The following is a 21,055-nucleotide window of genomic DNA, read 5'->3' as shown; positions in this document are numbered from 1 at the left end:
AAATCCCTGGGGGTGCAATGGCAGATGGGATGCTGGTTTGGAGGAAGGATGGCTGGGGGTTGGTGGCCACAGAGCAGCACTTTCTGTGGGTGCCAGAAGGTGCTGTGGTTCCTGCTCCCTTTCCTTAAGGAAAATAAAAAGGTGTGGTGTCCCAAAATCTTCCTACAGGGAGGTAGGGATGAGCTAAGGCCAAACGTTCAAGCCCTGGTTACGGCTGAGGTGAGACCCTGGATAGACCTCCTTTCAAAGAAGAGGCCACAGACACATTGATTTTTCCCATGGTTCAACAATTTCCTGAGGTTTTATGGAGATAAGAGTTATTTGGGCAGAAGTTTGGGGTGGTTTTACTTGTTTGCCTTCAACAACAACCCTTCCGGGTGGGAGCAGACAACACAGACACGGGCTTTTAAAAACCTAAAATCCAGGCAAATCCATACCCTGCTCCTCAGTGGAAAATATTGTGTGTTTACTAAGAGATAACCATCTCCCACTGCGAAGTTAATGAACCGACAGGAAAAGAAACAGCATTTGAGAGGAAAGCAAAAGACCAGGCTGTGGGTTCCTGAGCGATGTTTCTGAGCACTGCACCCCTCTGAGCCCTGCTGGGTGGTGAGGAGGGACCACGGGCACCGTGGCTTGGCCCAGGGGGCTGGAGGAGGAGCGGTGAGTCCGAGGGGACACCCGGCACCTAGAGGGAGCCTACCGTCACGGTTGGTGTCCATCTGACGGAAGATCTTCTCTGTCCTCTTCTCCGGTGTTGACTCATCTTCCGGCATCTTCATGACAGAAGAAACCATCTTATAGATTGCCTGTGTGATAGGAGAGCGGCAAAGAGCTGGTAAGAAACACGTTATCTTAGTGTGGGGGTATGGTTATCTCCTGGTGGCCAAAAGAGGCAGAAAATCTCCCCAGAGCATCGTCTGGGATCTGCTCTGCAGACGCTGAGGGGAGTGGGTGGCAGCAGTACACGCAGCTGCCCTCTTCAGTGGGACACTCGTTTAGAAAATAACGTGTTGCCTTATTTAGTCACAGCTGAACACAATCTGGGCTTGTACTGAGCTTACATTTTCCATTATGAAAACAGTCTTTGGGTGAATTTATCACTTCAACTGCACTTAGGCACCAGCAGCTCCCGGGATGTGGGGAGCAGAAGGACCGCCGAGGACTCATCCCGTGTTGAAGCTCACCTCAGTTTCAGCCACCCGGGCTCCATCCTCACCTCTCCTGTCCTTCTCCCCACCCTGTGTGCACCCATCTGCCTTCTCCCTGCTCGGCTGGCACCCTGCCCGTGAGAGCAGTGACTCATCCCTGCCTTTGCCAAGCCTCACAGATAACAAAGGCTTGACCAACAACGAGGTGGCCTTCTCCTCGTGTGCCTCCACAGCTAAAAAAGCACCATTCATAATTCGTTCCACAGGGAGCAGATGTCCTGGTCCTGCACAGCACGGCTGCCACTCATGCTCACTCTTTGCACAGACAAATCCATTAGTCCTGCACCATCCCAGCTGCCCTACAAGAGAGGTAACTTTAACTTTAAAACATGAAAGAGTGATGACCACTTCTTTGCTTCGCCTTGCCCTGGAGGCTGGGTCCTTCTGCGGGACCCAGATGGCTCACTGTGGCTCCCCTTCCCCACTTTCCACCCATGAAAGCACTTTGCCTGGCACACCACAGTTTTTTGGCCCAGGGACAGCCCCAGGACCATGACAGCTTGGGCTCACCAGCTGGAGGATGCTGCTGAGCAGCACGGACACTTTACACACAGCCATTGCCTCGGCCATCCCACTGCCTTCTCCTCTGTCAGCAGAGCCAGCTCACCTTTCAGTCTGCCTGGCGTTTAAATAACATCAAGCATGACACCCCGAGAAAGGCATTTGTCTGTTTAATGAAATATTTATCACTTAGGCTCAGCACAGCTGAACATCTGCTCCCCCAGTTTTGTCACCAAGGCTGAGGCCACAGATTCCCTGGTTTTCCCTCTGCTGAGTCTGTAACTCTGGTGGTAGACCCTAATGGGAGAACATTTCAGCATGGACAATGGCTGGATGAATGGGACCATGGTGGGTACCCTTTTAATCGTCATTATTTTGAGTTGCAGTGCAGGGATGCCCAAAGGCTCCCAAGAGATTTAGGGTGCCAGAGTATGAGCCTCAGTAGATGCTGTCCATACAGTCTTGATCATCTGACAGCCAGGAGGACAGAAGAAGGGATGAACAAGCAGGCAAATGAACACTGGGGGCAGGGGAAGAGAAAAAGAGGAGGTGGCAGGCAGTGAGAAGTCGCACCCGCCTCATCCTGATCAGCATGCAAGGCTCACGGGGATCCAAGCGGTGAGGAGGCTCATAAACCTGCCACTGTGTAAGCATCTTAAGCTGTCTGGCTTTTGTCTGGGGGAGGAAGAGAGGTGGAGGGGTCATTGCCTCCCTCGGGGCGAGAGGATGGCAGAATCTCTATTGAAAGTGTGGGAGGAATGCCCCGGCCCTGGAGCGCAGCCGTGTTTACTCTGATCAAAGCAACCATAGTAAGAATATGCAGATTTTAAGGACAAAAATAAATAAATAAATAAATAAAGCTCTTCAAGATGACTTCATCCTACAGGGTCCTTTTCACAGAGGCATGTGAAGCGAATAACAGATGAGATATTCTAGGAAAGCCAGATGGGAATAACATAGTGAGCGTTCCTTTCATGCTGAAAATGGTTACTCTGGACAAATTCTTCTGCCCTTACTCAGAAGCTCAGTGGGAAGTTTTCCCAAAGTGAAAAACAGCTCAAACTGATTCGGGATCTTGGGATTTGCCCCGTGCTAATTCAGTGCAGCTACACAGGGCTCTTGATTGTGGGTTTGTAAAGGATGAGCTCTGAAGGAAGCTGGTTCCTTGCAGTGGTCTCATGGAGCTGGGCTGTGCTCACCTTGGGCCTGGGACCGAAAGGGCTGGGGCTCTGCTCCATGTGGAGCAAAGGCCTTGGCCTCACCATGTTGGGGTGGAAAGGCAGCGGGGGCACTAGGCAACCTGAAAAAAAAATTGCTTTCCTCTCAGCCCAAATGGGATTTTTGATGCTACCTCTACGGAGAGCCGTATCAGCTTCTGCTTCTTCCCATAGCAGCTTCTGTTTCTTGCTGTCTTACAAATAAGCTAGCCAGGCAAGTGAAATGGATGTCCTCTTGTCCCTATTAAAATAAAAGTGTTACTCTCATCTCTTGGCTAAGTGCTCTTGAGGTGCCTTATGATTCCATGGTGTGAAAAAATGTGCCCCTAGAACAAGGCTCCCGTCTTTTATTTGAAGGCTTGTTTCAAGACACTCTTGCCAAGTATGTCCCACTTCATCCAGGGGAGCAAACACAAACCTTCCAGCCGGCTATTCTTTGAGTGGTCTGGGCTATTTAGGTTATGGGTAAACATCTGAGGGATATGAAAAGCATTTCTAGAGCAGGAGGACCTGCGGTGAGGCCTGGCAGGAGGGCAGGCTACGAAACTCCTTCCCACAGTCCTTGCAGATGTGCTGTGCATGGTAGTAGCACCACAATGGCTTCAGGAAGTTGTTCTGGACCATTCGTAGTGCCATTGGTGGCACTAAGCAAGGAAATTCAAGTAGCCATCAGCATAACAGGGAAAATGGCTGCAGAGAAATGGCTGTAAAAGCACAAGGAAAAGCAGAGTGAGAAAGGAGAGGAGCGTGGCTTGCTTCTCTTCCCCATTATTTCAGGTGCAGTAAACTCTGGGCACCCTGGAAGTGTAATGGGGGTGGTGTTTTTTGCAGTGAAACTGTGACTTTTAGACTGATTGCATTTCTTTTAGCGTCCATTTTGATGTATTGTCTCATGCAAGAATCCAGATGAAAACAGTAAATCCTGCTATATCAACATGCAAATGTGTGCTAGATAAGGGACTTGTAATAGGTTGCTCTGAGACATGTATCAGAGATATTAGAGTTCTGTTTTTCACTATCAGTGGCTTAGGGTGCCCAGGCAGACATCTGATGCAGAATCCTGTCTTTCCATATTAAAGAATAATCATCTTTTGTTAATGAAAGTGATAGTTGCTAGCTGCTTTCTCACAAGTCTGATCACCGTGTATCAAAGGTATCTTGATAAAGCACAAAAGGTGCTCCTTTACTTGGTTCATTTATCAGCTGAAGGTGCTTCCAGAGACCGTGCAGCAAATCCTACCCAACAGGGAGGAGCTGGGGCTGGCCCGTGCAATACGGGAACATCAGCATGGCCATGAAAACTGGAAGAAGAGATCAGGGCGAGATCTACAAATCAACTGCCTCATGAAAGGGGTAGCTTTCCTGACTGTGCATGTACAGAAATCTCTGATGAAAGACTGGCCCCCAGGAGGCTCCCCCTGAGCACCAGGACAGTGGGACGACACGCCGGTCAGCCTGCAGGGTGGTATTACACATGCCCCCTTGTGACACTTGCTTGTCCATTTCACTTTTCCCTTTTTCCAGCAAAGAATGTGATTTCAGAAACATGAAACAAAACGATCATTTCCATCCAGTGTGGATTTAGGTTGGAGGTACAGATGGACAAAACATCACCCTGCACTGACCCTTCTGCTGCAGCTTTGTTTCCTGATGGCAGCATGGTTGTGAAAGACAACAATACAACTTGGTACCAACGTGAGGATGAAGGAGAGCGAGCATTTCAGCCTCTAAACATGATGGTGAGCAGATCCGTGGGAAATGGGAAAAGCTGCCAGTTCTGCTGGCCCTAGCTTGGATCGCTGCAGAGATCCCAGCCACTGATGTTCTCATTAAATTCGACTCAAACACATTTGTGGGCTTGTCCTTTGTGTTTGTAAACCTTCTGATCTTGGGGGTTTATGCTGCTGTCGAGCACTCAGGCCTTCCCAAAATACTTGTCAGCAGGAAGGGGTCCTGCAGTCTTTGAGGCGCCTTCTCCTGAGGAACAGACACTTGCTTGGGCTGGGCTCCCCTGTCTTTGCTTTGTGCTTTTTGTTGGTTCTTTGGGGATTCTCTTTGTTTTTTATGGATGGTTGTTTGGTTTGTCTTTTTTTTTTTTTTTTTTTTCATAAGGAGAAATACAGCCAGAAAAACAATAACTGGCAGCCTGTTTACCCTGCCTGGGGGAGTGGAAGATTTGTAAGGAACAGAGCATCTTCTAATGCAAATATTCCATGGAGTCTGCCGTGACACTCAGACAGGGAGGTGTCTGCAGCTCAGCGCAGTCCTGCTTCTTAACCCAGATACAAGAATGCAAAATAAAACCTGAAAGAGAGCTCAGCAACCCTACATTTGCAGCAGAGACATGTATCTGCTCTTACCAAAGCAGCGTGAGTGCTGGTGTTTGTTACTGTTTGGAGGACACAGAAGTGCCCTGATAAAAAGACAAGGGCACCACACATTAAACTGATTCCATACAGGCAGCTTGCCATCATGGACTGTAATTTGAATGCATTCCTTTCACTTCATGTCCAGCACAAATATAAATCTGAATAATACAGTGCATAGCTAGCATGGCAACCCCCCCCATGAAATAAAAAATCTTGATAACAGGCTTTTTTTTTTTTTTTCTTTTTTCTTTTTTCTTGTATGGTGCTGCCTTTCACAGACTCAAGCTGTGTAAATACACTACCGTACCAAAAATGTTTTAAAGCTTTCAGAAGAGTGATGTGCCTCGAGGCTGAAAGCATGTTAGAGGAAGACAAAATGAGGTGGGACTCCTACTAACAGCACAAGGAAATGCATCCAAAGAAGCTGCGAAGGGAATCATCATCTATCCAGATAAGGTTTATCTATACTGGCAAGTTAATATGAAGATAGCTAGCATGGCATTAAGTATGCAGACATTGCTGGAGTTAGACAGGCAGATATGTTTTAAAATATGTGAGCTGGTTTTTAATAGTAAAGTGGTTTCAAAGTAAATTTCTTGTAGAGGGAGCCTGCCTTCCTTAACAGTAGAAAACCTGGTTAATCTAAGATACTTGGTCCAACTGTAATTAATTGTAATTCCTTGACAGTGATTTCCCAGAGGACAGAACCACATTGATCATCATGCTAGCTGCTGTGCTCCAGCCCAGCAGAGCTCCTGGAGGAGAGCTTCCCATGCAGCACGTTGCTCAGGAAAAAAAAAACCTACATTGGATATCAAATGCAATAGTATGGATTGTGACAAAACCTTTGCCAAATGAAATAACATTTTAGATTCAAGCACTAGACAGAGAACCTAGAGCATAACCCCCCAGATGCTGCCAGAGCTTTCCACTCAGTTCTCCTTGCGGCATCTCTCCGTGCTTTGTCTGGAACGAGGGAGGCAAAGGGGTGCCTCTGAGCAGCACGTACCTGCACGATTTCCAGCATCTCCGACTTGCTGATGTAGCCGTTCCCGTCGAGGTCGTACATGCTGAATGCCCACTTCAACTTCTGCTCCAGTTTGCCTCTCGACGTTACGCTCAAAGCTATGATGAATTCTCTGAAATCTATTGTTCCGTCTCCGTTGGCGTCAAAAGTGCGGAATACGTGTTCCGCAAACTTAGAAGCGTCCCCATAAGGGAAGAAGTTCCCATATATTTTTTTAAACTCCTCCATGGATAAGTGTCCACTTGGACAGTCTCTCAAGAAGCCTTTGTACCACTCCTGGATCTCATGCTCTGTAAAGTCTGTACTTTCTAGCAAATCTTGCATGACTTCAGGGCGTAGCTTGCTGTTTTGCTTTCCCATATTGGTGACAAAATATTACCTGCAGAGGAAAAACAACTTCATTTAAATTATAGTAATTAATAATGTTTGTCAAGATTAATAACAAGTAGTTTGGAGGCTTTAGAAGGACAGTGTGATGGAGTTTTCTGATGATAGTTCACACTTGGGAATCAACCAAATCTTTGGGATGTGTACCCTACTACAAGAACAATCTAAAAAAACTATCCAGACTAACTTAACGTTATTTACATTACCTTTTCACAGTCTGGAGAACTGTAATTATGTCAAATTTATCCCACTTTCCTTTTTACATCACAATGTAAGCAGTAGGCTGTGTGCTGCGGCACAGCCTCCAGCCAGGGCACCCAAATAACTCAGGGACCTCACCTGGAGGAGCTACCATTTTTATAACCCTGGTTGAAACCAGGCTGCTGCAGAAGATTACTTTTCCTTGGTCTTGCTTCAAAATGGGATCAGAGTGCATCTGCAGTGTGCATTGAAACCAGAACTGCACTTCTAGACACATCTTTATAGCCAGAGTCAATCGGAGCAACCCATAAATTACCTCTTCTGTTTGGCAGGGACCAATTCTCATTTCAATTTAAATGCAGATTAAATCTGGCAAGATTTTATCAATGGTGGATTCCCCCACCCCAAACTAAAAATGTTTTTTTAAATTCTCCTTGTAGCTATAAATTGGAGCTATAACTGAGCAATAGTGAGCTGGGTGGTCATGGCTTTTAGAAAAAAAAAATACCCAGACAACAAAACTGGAAATTCATTTCACTTAACAATTAAGGAATATTCTTGGATGCAGCTTTTATCTCCGTTGTTTCAGTTAAATCACCCTAGTTCTGTTTTATTTAAGGCAAGTTGCTGCATAGCACATTGTGCAGCAGATTTGCTAACGATTGATGCCCTTTGGGTTTTAGGTTTAGGGGCGTGACTGCATTGGCTCCAAAAGTCAGCATCATCAGTTTTACTGGAAGCTTAGCATTATACCAGAGTTGTGGGAAGCTGTGCTTTATCGACAGAAACCTGCCTGAGAATTTATCATGGGAATGACAGTCACCACTAAAACCTGATGTATGGACAACTTCAGCAGAATTGCAAAATAATTTATACAAGACTCCCACGCTGTTGTCAGAACAGAGTCTTCGAGTTGCAGAGATGGATTTATGAATTATATCTAGTGTGGCAAATGAACATCCAGTGAAATGTTCTTTCTAGATCATGGTAACACTTTAAATAGAGAAAAAAAAAAATTGAGGAAGAAATTGAGGCTCCCCCTGACTGGTGAGAAGCTGAACTTCTCGCAAGATGAATTTGAACCCCCCCAGGAATAAGAAGACAGCCTTAAAATCTCCTGTGTTCTTGAACCACAACAACCCAAAAGCTGTATTGCTCAAAGGTAAAATGGGGGGATCCATCCTAGATCTGGCCGTGCTTCACAGGATCCATGGCTGGCTGGTAGACAGATTTCTAGTCTGAATTGCTGCCCCTGCCCATAGGAAGGCTGACAGGGGTCCTGCCTGCCTGAGAGCTTCTCCATCTCCTGACATTTCAGGGCCCTGGATGACTACCTTAATCCAAATGATGTCTTTTCCCCCCAGTGCATCTCTAAAACATTCGGAAAGTGGAAGATACAACCTCAAAGGTACTTTTTTCTGTTGCCTTTCCTCCTGACGAAAGCCTACGGTGCGGTTTATAAGTCATCCAAGCTCTTAATACCCTGAAAATGGCAAAAATGTCTCTGTTTTATAGGCCATTTCCAACAGCTGCCGAGGCAGCTGAGGGTTGTGTTGCCTTCAGCTGGCATTGGATGGGGTCCACAATAAACAACCCGGGGGTGAGCTGAGCAAATGGACCACATGGGAAGGGTTTAGGCTAAGAGGAACGGCAGGAGCAGGCTCTGCCAGTAGGACACTAAAGCACCTGGGCAAGTGAAGTGGTGAGGCTTGGTTTCAAACGGCACCAGTTTAACAAAAAGCAAGGAGCACAGTCCCCAGAGCTTTTAGCAGCTCCCCACGCCCACGGCCTGCCACTGCTCCATAGCCCCGGGGCTTTTCAGAGGGTGAGAGGAGGAAGGGAAGGTCTCTGAATCACGCGCAAGCCAGCTGCAGTAGGAGGGAGCTGGCATTAGCAATATAATCCCTCGCCTCCTTTTAATACCTCAAACATCAGAAAATGCAAAACTCAGCCTGTGCACTTCCACGGTCTTATGAAAAACAAAATCGTGGGGTAGTGTGAAGTCTCTGGCCTTCGTGAGGCAGCCAAAGGTGATGTGCTTCAGTCCAAAAAATGGTGCATTTGTAGCTGCACATGGCTGCAGGTGCCACATATTTTTACCAAGTAATAAAAAAAAATATATATATAAAAAAAAAAACACAACAAACAAAACAAAGAATAACAGAACAGCTTTTGTTCTTTGCCTTTTGTTGGTAACAGCAAAACATCACAACGAGAAAAATCTGTTTTCCAGGCACAAAGGGAGAACCAATCGTACGTGGCTTGCAGAAAGGGGATGAGATTCATAGCCGCCGTGATTCCAGGCAACACAGTCAAAAGCTGTGGTATTATTCCTGAGTACACTTGTGCTGAATATGTATCATGGTCTTTGCCCTCCAAATTGTTCATTATTAATAGCCGGTGTTCTAGGAACAATAACGAAGGGATTTATTGTGCCCATTCTATCAACAACAGATCAAAATGCTTTTGCAGTCCAAGTACAGAAAATCCTTGAGGACACTTGAAGATCCTTATAATCACTTCATACGCTGCTGCCTGCCTCTTCAGGACAGATTGGATTATGGACAGAGTACAGTGAGCTAAGAGTCTTTCAGTTAGCAATGGCAGCAATAAATACAAAGGATGAAATAAAATTGGATCTTATCTCAGGCCTTTTTTCCACAATTTATCGCCTCTTGTAGATCTTTCAGAATTGTAATAAATTGTTAGACATTATAATGGAGCAAATAAGTAGTGAATGGCAATGACAATTGCAAAGTAAAACATTGACAATTCTGAAAAATAATGGCTGGAGGTGTACAAAACAAAGAGATTTTTTTTTTTAATGATTATGTTTAATTACATTTCTGCACCAGTTTCTTCCTGTAATACAATGGTGCTGGACATAATGTACACAAATGACTTCTTGTGTGGGTCAACATGACATATGAAAATATTAACGTCTTATTTCTGAGGAAAATATTGTTTGGTAAAAAAAGGTGTTGTTGATGCCTTTATGGCTTGAAGAGCCCATACCATTTCAGCCAGCAGAAGATAGAAGATGGTAAAGGGAAGTGTCACTGCTGTGTGGTTGCCATGGGAAGAATCTGTTTGCTAGTTACTGTAGGAAATGTCATAGGGGATGCTCCATAAATCAAATATTTAGAGCTAGATCTAATCAGGCCTAAGTGTGGAGTTTTGCAGATGGGACTGAAGGCAGAGCTTGTTGGCAGACAGCACGCCGTGGTAATTCTATGAGAATAAATAAATGAAACAGTGACCGGCTCCTGCTGGGCTGCCTTTCCCTGGGGCGCAGACGGGACAACAGAGCTGCTCCAGCCTTCTCCTCAGGCAGAGAGACCTGGTGGACAGGAAGGCAACCAGCCTTCTTCTGCACCATGTCCCCAGACAGCGCGTGCAGTTATCACCTTTACCTGAAACCTCACGATAAAACGACCGTATCGCCTGTCCCCTGGGGACCCGCCTGCTGACACCACAGCAGCCCAGGGCACGCAGCTAAACCATCATCATCATGTATGTGAATACAATGGAAGCATCTGAACATATTTCTTTAAAATAAATAAATATATATATTTCTGGCTGTAACATAAGCAACTGCTAGCAACACATTTCTAACAACGGCTGTGGTGTGGGATGCACGAAGGGTATTGTATATTCAAATGCTTACAAGATCTGTTGCCCTTTTACCTTGACACCCATCACATAAAGACATTCTTTTATTTTTTTTTTCTCTCCCCAGTTCCTGGAGGAACTGCTGAGAAAAAGTACAATGAAAAAAAGAGCACTTGTCCAGGGAGAAGTGTTGCTCTGAAAATGGAAAATGTATAATGTTGGGCAGGTTGTAGCTAGCTTGTTGAAAGCATTTGAAAGATGTAAAGAACCAGTGGAGACACAAGTCCTGCCCAATATATTTCCAACGGGGACAGCGAGACAAATCACACCATAGACTTGTCTATAGAGACAATCTCTGTCAAAATGAAGGCAGACCACTACCATCCTGCTCGGCCAGCAGCATGGCTCTGTAATGTTAAAGAAAGTTACGAACCATTTCTTTGTTTGTCTTCGGAAACTGCCACTTCTTGGTTTATTATACACACAGTCTGATCTGTTTCCAAGAAAAAATCCACTTACGGGACGATGCTGTCTTTACGTTTCTAACACCTAATTTGAGAACTTCCTTGAGAATAGCGGTGGTATTTCGCTCTCTGCCAGGCAGCCGAAGCAGCTCCTGCCAGCAGCTGGAACGAGCTGAGAGCTGAGTGGGATAAAAGCATCACTCTGCAACAGCTTTCCTGCCCTACCCACTGACAGTCATCTCCTGCCACTGCATGCCAGCCTCCACGGCACAGCGTGTGGGGATCCAAAAGCTCATTTCCCTGGCCTTCTCCTTCTGCAGCTTCAGAGACACCCGCGGCTGCTCCTCATCAGTGCCCTAACACGCAGGGAAGGAATGCCTGGTCACAGGAATCAAGGCCCCTGAGAGTATTTTCTGGTAGAAAAGCTAGGTTTCCTTCTTAAGGTCGGTTATTTCTCTAGGCTGTAATGCTGCTAACCACTGTGCAAACTGCAGTGAGACAGTTCAAAGCAGCAGCTACCTAAAATTACACATTTTCTTCGTATCTCTGCATACTGCTTCCCATGGCAGGAATGCTGTTGTTAGCGTGGGCTGATAACCCATGCAGGCCCAACAGCAGGTGGACCAGGCATGGATTTTCACTGTGGGTCGTCCAGGGGAGGTGGCGTGTCCTTGTCACCTTGTAGCTCTCCAGTGAGGCCTGGGTTGTCCAGGGAAGGTGGCGTGTCTAGTGACCTCTGCAGGCCCCAGGTCCAGGAGGCCGTGGACATACACTGAGCTCCTTGGAGCTCCTGATGCTCATGGGATTTCATGGTTTTGGTCAGAGCACCGGGCAGAACAACTTCTCTGGTTGCTCAGCTCCCCGCCGTGATGCACGAGCATGGCCTTGTCAGGAGATTTTTCTTCTCAGCTCTACAGAAACCTGCAGGCTCTTGGAAGCAGCCACCTTGCTTCCTTCTGGACATTTCTAGTTCGTTTTCAGAGGTTCAGTTGAGTAACCAGCTTGGTGGTGCTTGCCAGGGAAGGCTTTTATTGAATTTTTTTAAAGCAGCAACTCAGAACATGTTTTTGAAAGGAAACCAAACATTAAAAAATCACACAGGGACTTAGAAAAACACATGCAGAGTAAAATTTTCAGCCTAGCCACCCTCAGTTTTTCTGATTTTATTGGCAAATGGCAAAAAAAAAAAAAAGGATAAAATTCACCAGCAAGATTCATTTAAAAAATCTGATATTCTCTTATGAATATTCAGAAGGAAGAGCAGTAAACAGCTTTGCAGTGCAGTGTAACAAGTGCACAATGCCTGAAACATACTCTACAGAGTAAAACTTTGTGCTTCTCCAGCCGCCTCAGAGGGGACCCTTCCCCTGCAGAAGGTGCCCCTAATTTCCCCTTTGACTTGTTCTTTGCTTTCCTGTTACAGCCCCCAGGAGAAACAAAGGATAAGAAATAAAAGCAAAACCTTTATAGCTCTGTGCTTGAAACGGGGTGGGCTGCCCAAGGAGGAGCAGCTGCACGGGGTTCATGCGTTTCAAACTTGGAGGCGCTTACGGGTATTGAACATCAAAAGCCCAGGCTCTTATCCCTGCAGATTTACCCTGGCAGAGAAATGCTACAGCTGCTCCATGTTGTCTCCCATTTCTCTTTATCATAATTCCTTTGTGCATTTTAGCAGTGAGAGCTGGAGTAGGAGTGGAGGAGAGAAAAAGGAGCAGAAAGGCACAGCCCAGCCAATAAATGCTGATGCATTACTATCAAGGTCCTCAGCATCAGTGGCAGATGCTAGCTAACTGCCCAAAACTCATCACGGTAGTCTCGGCAATGTCCATGGGTTAGGCTGGTATCATTTTGTGACCAGCAAGCAATGCTGTGGAGCTGAGCATTCACTGGGTTGATGCCCTTATGCCTCCTTCAACTGCAGCATCTTCAGCCTGCAGAGCCTCTGGAGAAGGTCTCTGCTTCCAGGCTGTTTCCTGCAAGGCTGAGTGTGTGCTACAGGAAAATATGACTAGGCACGAGTATTGCTGGTATTGGAGTCAGGGGAAAAGACCACGTTATGCAGATTTGCACAGAGTAGCACACTGTGCATTAATTACTCTTGTATTTGCAGCCAGTCACTCTTTCCATTTAAAGCCCTGCGTTCAGGACTTCACAGAGCTCGCCTGTGAAACCACGCTAATTGAAACTTGGTGTTCATCTACCCCATGGGTCCTGTCTGCTCCATCTCCGCCCACCAGATTTTGGTTGCTGGGGGACATTCATCAGGTCTGCTCTTCAGCTACCGGCAGTCAGCGACTTGTTGCTGCACGGCGAGCACGGTTATAGCACACGGGATGGGGTCACTCCCCTTGGCACAAAAACACCACCACCTCAATAGCAGCTCAATGAGAGCTCTTTAGGAAAGTTTTCTCCTTAATTAAGGTATAGTCTCTCTCTTCACACAGATGCAGACAGGTAGTGAAGGCTGCGAGGAGAGGGACTACTGGAACTACACGTAAAACAATCAATCTTCCCAAACCCTACAGTGGCCCTCCAAGGTGTAAATAGCGGGCTTGGGCACTCCGCTTCCCTGTGAACATTGTGGGAGTCCGTCCCTCCAGTCTTGCTCAGTGCCTGGGCTTTGTCCAAAATACTTTGGAAAGTGAGGAGGGACCCATCACTCTACGAGCAGTGTGAAAAATAATGCAGTAAGTGCTAGTTAGTCATCCCCCCGGGCCGCCCAGCACAGGCTTCACCCACCCAGAACAGCTTGGAAGTAATGTTTTCTCTGCTTAGTGAGAAATAAGGAGATAAGACAGCAGAAAGCAGGCAAAAGGGGAAGAACTCGCACACATTTTAAGCCCTCTTCCCAAGATCCCAAAGGGTCTCACCATTTTATTTTTCCCTCATTCTTTAAGAGCTCACTACAACAAAAACAACAAGGTGCACATGCTTTTTTTGGTTAATTGTTACTATTTTGTAGAGAGTTGAGGAACAACGGTTTGCCATAGGTCTTGTAGAACAACAATAACAACAACCCAAAAACATTTATTTTTCCATTCATCCTACGTAGAACCATCTGAGGTCCTTAAAATGATTAACTCTTTGTCTTGGCAGACTTGAGATGACTCTTTTGTGAATTAGATACACATTCATATATATTTGATTTTTCAAGCTGTACAGAAAGAGCATTTTTATAGAAGTATGTTTAATTTTGCCTAATATTTTAAGATAAAGGATAGCAGAGACTTTGCTACTGCAGTACATGAGGACATCCATCCTTACAAGGATGATTTTCCAGCTTTTGCTGCATTCAACTGTCTTATTAAGCACAGCATTTATAAACACTGGTGTTGAACTAGCTGCAGGGGAGCTGACAAAATCTCTCAGCCCATTCCAGCTGGGGGTGACTTTATCCAGCAGCATTCAATCAAAAGGAGACCCTATATCAAGATCCAAATGGCCAACATTTTCTACAGTGATTTTGTCTTCTGAGACCAGCTCAGGAGCATGAAGTGTCTTTGTTTAACGATCCCTTTCAGGACCATGTTTTCTAAAATGCTTGAGGTCACATTGTTCAACTGCTCAGCACCCACACTTTAATTCAGGCTTCTCAAAAGAAACACATCTTCCGTTTGGGCACCTGCATAATAGGCAGCTTCTCAAATTCTCCAGGATTTTATCCCAGAAAATCACACCATTTATTTTGGTACCTAACAAGGGCCTGAGTGCTTTAGAAAAGCCAACCTTCCTACATGTCTGCCTCACTGTAATTTGTCTTTATCCCGATACTCACAGCTCAAGCTATGTCAAATGCAGTTTATTCTCCTCTCTCCTAAAGTGCTTCTCTCCATTGTGTAAGGCACTCATGGGTAGTAACATAATCCTCCCCAATGCACCCAAGCAGACCAGTCATCGGATTCATCTAGCAGCAACTTTATCGGGTTTCTAATCTGTCCTACATCTCGTTCAGTCCCTTTATGTAACCATATATGCAATACCTTGGTGGAAGGTAGTGGAAACTAAAGCAGAAAGCTACTGTTGCACAAAGTAACATGAGAAGCTGATGTGAATTCATGATCTTGATTTTTTTTTTAATCTTTGTAAATAAATAGCATGTGACTCCCAAAGAGTGACATTTGTGCTTACTCTACCCTTAAAAAAATTGCTAACAGATGGTCTTCTATCCCACAGCAGAGACTTGGTGTTGACAGATAAAATGAAAGCATGATATTGAAAAAAACTGAGCCATTAACTGGCAAACTAGATATTCATAAAGATGTTCCTGTGATGGGAAAAGGGATGATGGTGGAGGTTTCTACCTGGAGAGCAACCATGAGTTTTTGTTCCATAGTGAAGAAATTTAGTGGAACTTTCTCAAGGAAAGTCAGCAACAGGAGAATGGGAGTGGGAGGTTTTGGCAGTCAGGACCAGAATCTTGTTAAGAGATGGAAACAAGATGCTCCAAGTTAATGTTGAAGTTTACAAGTTCATGAATATGAAAGTCCATGCCAGGGATGACTTGTCCAGCACCTAGTGCTGTCAAGTGTTCCTGAACTCAACAGACTTAAGTAAGAGATGACATTTATAACTAAAGGAAATTTTTAGGAATTGTAATAATTTTCAAGAACAGTTTTCAAATAAATTTTTTTTAACTGCAGAGAAAACATTAATTTTTTTCATTGTGCATGTCTTTTCTAAGAATTTTTATATCCCTTTATTAACAGGATGAGCCTCTGAGCAGCACTGGGGGAACATTTTTTCAGTAGAACCCATTTCCATCAAATAATGCAGCTTAGTTGAAATCTAAATGTTTTATGGAAATGTGTCACATTAAGGAAAATAAATTCTGGAAAAATGTCAGAATTAATCATTTCATTTATCAACTTCACATTTCCTTTTAACAAAGCGTAAAGTTTCAATGTGACTTTATCTTATTAATTTTTTGACACTCATTTTAGATGTTAATTTTACTATTACAATGGTTTTGACATTATTGAGAAAACAATTTATTACCAGTGCAATGAAATAACTCAGTGTTTCCAAATCATTTTTAACTTCCATCCCACCGGGAAATTTTGATGTTTTGTTCCGATTTGTAGTGAAAATAAATATAAATGTCAAAGTTTCCTGTGGAATGGGAATTTCAGATTCTAACCAGCTCTAATCAACAACAAAGCCATCTGCTTTGTATTAATGACTTAGGGCAGTATGTAGCTCTGCAGAACAGGGTGATATTCTGCTGCTCAGCATAGCTCATGGAAGTCAATGACATATGGCGAGTTTCTAGCTCCTAGTTGTCTAGGGGAGTTTTAGGCTAGCCACTTTTATTCTCCATTCTGCATTGCCAAATTCAAGGAATTCATCATTCAAACCCAAGATTTTCCTGTGAATGTCTGAGAAAATATCCTCCCAGTGACATATGGCACAGCCTACAGCCCCTGCATCTGAAAGGATCTTGTTTAAACTGCTAGAATGTTTTCCAAACTGCAATACAGCAAGCTACCTTCATTTTGCAATGGTTTTTATTCAAAAATTTAAATAAAATATTTGCTCTGTGATAAAGAAAAGAAAGAAAAGAAGAAAAATCTGTGTTTCGTAACTTCATTCAGATGAGTCATAATTTGAATTCTGTTTGAGAAGTCACATTGACATGATGGACTTCAGCATCAACAAAATAAAGTAATACTTTTATTATTGTTTAAGACAATGTCTGTTATTTTCCCCCAAAACTCTTCTCTGTTTTCCTAGATATATTCTTCATTCTGCAGATAAGGTATAGAAAAAAAAACAAAACAAAACAAAACAACAACAACAAAAATAAACCAACCACACAATGCTAGTCCAGCAACCCAACCTAGTTGCTAAGTTCAGCCACAACCCCAATTCATGAATTTTGCTATGGCCTCTGAAAAGTTCCCTGTCAACAAGAATGTAACTAGCTTTGCTGATGATTGTGTCTCTTTTTTTTTTTTTTTCCCCTAATAATATGATGATAATTCAAGTCACTCACCAGGGGGATGAGGGATCTACTCAACCTGACCAGAATTAAAACCCTACCAGGAGTGAAGCATGGAGTATGTCCTTCACAGCCATCTCAGCATAAAGAAAACTGCCTGAGGTGTGAGGCCTCTGCTGCTCTTGCTGTCCATTTTTAGAGAAGCTCAGTGTCCATTTTTAGACGGTAGTTAACATAACCTGTCCTTGAGAGAGGAGGACACTTCACTTAGATGCACTGAGATGCAGTTCGTCCTCTTCAGGCACCTCATTCATTACACAAGCAATGGAAAGAGGGATGAGGTGAAGTTAGGTGGAGCTGGGCTTGTCTTTGTGGCATCTGGTTCTCCCCACTCCATCGGGCATGTGGTGGGTGACGTGGGATGGCTGGATCATGGGGCATTCAACTGGAGCTTGAATGCCCCAAAAACAGGGAGCCAGTGCTTTCTCTGGCACCTCCGAGCAGCAGTTGTGTACTAACTTTTTGGGAAACTTATCTTGGGTATGATATAAGGGTGCTAGAAGAAGACTTTGATTTGTGTTCATTTTGAAAGCCAGAATGACATCCAGCCCTGACGGGATGCTGTGAAAAACACAGACGCATGTCATACCCGACTGCTGCTTCGTGCAAAACAGAGCAGTGCCTGATTTTAGAAATTACTCAACGGGAATGAATTTGGGAGCTTGAACAACATGGTGGAGGTCGGTAAGCAAACTCCCTTAAGAGGCATAGGAAAACATTTTACAAACGAAGCTCAAAAATAATTTGCTGCACTTCTGTGTCTATTTCTCTCACACACATATGGGCACATGCTGGTATAATCTGAATTTTCTTACTCTTTTTGTTAATAGGCAAAACCCTGGTGGTTCTCCATATTAAGTTTAGGTAATGGCTCTATTAAACAAAAATATTTTTGTTTGCATGAAGTCAAGAAAAATATTTATATGTTCATAGCCTTGCACAAACTGCAGCGAGGAACATTGTATAAAAATTAGAACTGCATCTAGACTGAAAAATCTGAATTACATGTTTGAATACTTCCTGCTATCACTAAGAATAATTTTTCATAAATCCAACTAAGATGAACTCCTCCGCAAATTAATGGGTTAACAGCATTTCTGCCTTCATTATTAACATCCTTGGAGGAAGTAAACAAAGTTCATCAGATAACTGTTTTCAAACAAATGAACCATTTTTTTTTTTCTCATGTGAACAACAATTTGCATTATTATTGAAAAATAGAAGTGGCAAAATGAGAGAGCTTCTTTCTGAAGTTTAACTACAGGAAAACCAGATTTTACCCAACATGAAATAAACTGTCACTTCCTAGTGACTGTAAGTAAATAAAAATTCTGTTCCTATTGCATTTTTAGGCCTGTTTGGTTTTGTCTCCCTGCTGTTCCCAAGATATCAGCTGCTCTGAGATTTCATTTTGCAATTCTCTGTTCTTGTAAGTGACTTTCAGCACCTCTACCCATTTTTCACTTCCTGAGAGTTGTGTTTATTTACTGTATAAAGCTCTGTTCTTTCTTTGAGATTTAATTTTTCTTTTTCTCTTATCTCTTACTTTTCTCTGTTATTTCCTAGCTCCTTAGAATAAAACCCATTATTCTCACATTTTCTATTATCTTTGAAAACGTCCATGTCATATCATTTCTTTTCACTTTTTCTCTATTTCCTATGTTTTTCTACTCCAACTACAAATATTTCTGGGTATTCATGATTCCCACAACGTGCAGTGTTTGGAAACAGTATCCTAAAAATGAAGTATGTTGTGACCAAAGCAGCAGGGTTTGGAAAGTTTGGAAGGAGGTTAACTATAGCACAACCTCTGTGTGTCTCTCTCTGATGAAATTATCCAAAAGAAGCAGGTAGGGAAGTCCTATTCTGTATCTGATTCCCTGCAAACTATTACCACTTCATCTACCATAATTTCATCTTGTTGCTTTTGTCTTAATGGTAGAGTACCAGTACTGCTACCACTAGGAGCGTTTTCTGAATTCTTTACAGTGTCATCACAAACATTTGATTAGAAATTCACATATTGGTGATCTGATTTCTTTTCCTGGGAAACAATAATTTTCAGACACTGAAAGAAGTGGTAGCAAGCATGAGGGACACTAATTCTAATTTTTTTTTTTTTCCTGTAGCTGGTGGAGGATTTATTAGTTACATGATGGTCAGTAATTCAGACCCATTCAGAGATGCATTTATGTTATCATAATCTCACCAATAGAGATCTCATTCTCTTGCCCTATTGATTCCAGATTCTTTTCTTGCTGTGTACTCCCCAAAAATCTTCTTTCTAACCTTGACTTCTAGCATTCTCAGTATCATGCCCTATAAAAGTAAAGGCCTCTTACTGGAAACATCTCCCCCTTGTTGTTTGCTACAGATAGCTCTTAAAATGTCCTTAGAATATCTTTAGCTGACAATTCTGTCCTACACATCATCTTCACCAATAATTTCTGTCCCAACCCCAATCCCTGAACACTCCATATTTCCACTCATTTCAGGCGTCTAGCATTTCCTAAGTATCTCTCCTGCTACCAATGTTATGAAAATCCTTGAAGCTCCACTGCTTAGAAACAGCACAAACACTGAAGAATCAGTCCACTGTTCATAAAGTGCCATATAAAATCACCATACAAATTACTTGTTCAATAATTAAAGCACATCCTGTTCCACCAAACATGTCTCATATCTTAATGTTCTAATGTCTTCACTGGAAAGTCACTTAAATCAGTGAGCAAGGCAGGGATCCTCCTGTGAATTGCCAAAGGAATCCTCCCAGAAAGATTAAGAAATGGATAGCTATGCAAATAGACATAAAACTTCTGATTCTCCGCTTGCTTTTCTTTATTAAATGAAGGATGTTCCCTGTGAGACTTACAGCTTTTTAATGAACGATCTAGGAAAATGAGACATTCATGAAGAAACAGTATATATTTCATGCAAGGTGCTCTAAAATCTGTCACTTTGTTAAATTTAAATAGGGATGTTTTCACATTAGTCTCCACAGAATGATAAAACAGTCACTTATCAACAGTTTACCACCCAGCACTTGGTAAGATTCATTTGATCTCAATCTAAATGAAAGATGTAACTATCATCATATCAGGAACACAGTTCAAACCCACACATTGTTCATTCATTTGTGATCAGATGGGAACTGGTTTCAGTGAGCTCATAATGAATGATTTGTGAAACCTTTTATCACCATAGCTTGTCGTTCCTCTGATTTTTAAAAGGTTGGCAGTAAAGTTGGCTTTGGAGTTGGTTTCCAAGCACAAAAAAAAAAAAAAAAAAGGGTGGAGAGGGGGGAGAAAAGAAACCCCCCCACACAACAACTTTGGAAAAAAGCCAGAATTTTCTTGGAAGTTTCCTTGATGAGGGAGTAGGAGTGAGATAGAGCACTATCCTTGATTTTGGCAGCAAACCTTTCTTCTGGCAACTTCATTAAACAGCTATTACCACTTTATGACTTATCAGCAAAGAGTTGGCATTTCTGAGCGTGACTGATGGTCCTCCCTCTGCTAACAAAATTAGAAACATCAATAATTCTTAGATTAATTGCTCAGAAAATTTCCAAGAGGCAAACATTTCCTTATTTTTAGACCCTTGTTTTCTGCTGTAGTCAAAGCAGTCGAGGCCAAAGTTCAACTACAGGCACTTCACTTAAAGGATGGGATCCCTTTACTCTGAGATTTATATGTGCACAGAAACTTGTGCATCAATGGGTGGAGGGCATCCCATGGTGATCCCCCTATTCCCAGTCCCTGAATAAATTCTGCCTTATCTTACGTAGTCCTGGAAGCAGTCTTCTTGCTCACATATCTAAATTTCCTTCCAAAGGAGCATGGGGCATGGGCATGTTAGGGCCTCTGACAAGGGGCAAGGAATGTGAGTATTTGGAAAAGGATCTGTGCCCCTTGATGCTGGCTGAGCCATAAAGAACAAATGTCTTTCCAAACAAGTTTCGTGTACACTTCTACGGTCACTGCTTAGACTTGCATTTGGAAATCCAACAGTGGGTCTGATTTCTGGCTGGAAGCCTGTTTGGAACTCCTGGAAGCAATCATCACATCT

The 21,055-nt window shown here is 43.4% G+C and overlaps 1 protein-coding gene across 2 annotated transcripts in view; it reads right to left on the bottom strand.

Moving 5' to 3' along the window:
• NCALD (neurocalcin delta) overlaps positions 1–21,055 on the bottom strand; it is a 50,229-nt gene that overhangs the window by 8,786 nt on the left and 20,388 nt on the right. For both annotated transcript variants that reach the window (XM_072034417.1, XM_005010603.6), the window contains exons 2-3: positions 6,308–6,704; positions 704–809 (exon numbers count right to left, since the gene is read on the bottom strand). In XM_072034417.1, coding sequence (XP_071890518.1) covers positions 704–809; positions 6,308–6,685 — 484 coding nt within the window. In that variant the 5' untranslated portion in view covers positions 6,686–6,704. The remainder of the gene's footprint in view (positions 1–703; positions 810–6,307; positions 6,705–21,055) is intronic.

Source organism: Anas platyrhynchos, chromosome 2 (genome assembly GCF_047663525.1).
Source record: "Anas platyrhynchos isolate ZD024472 breed Pekin duck chromosome 2, IASCAAS_PekinDuck_T2T, whole genome shotgun sequence".
NCBI lineage: Eukaryota > Metazoa > Chordata > Aves > Anseriformes > Anatidae > Anas > Anas platyrhynchos.
The sequence above is the reverse complement of the archived record's forward strand: the minus strand, read 5'-3'. Positions and strand labels throughout refer to the sequence as shown.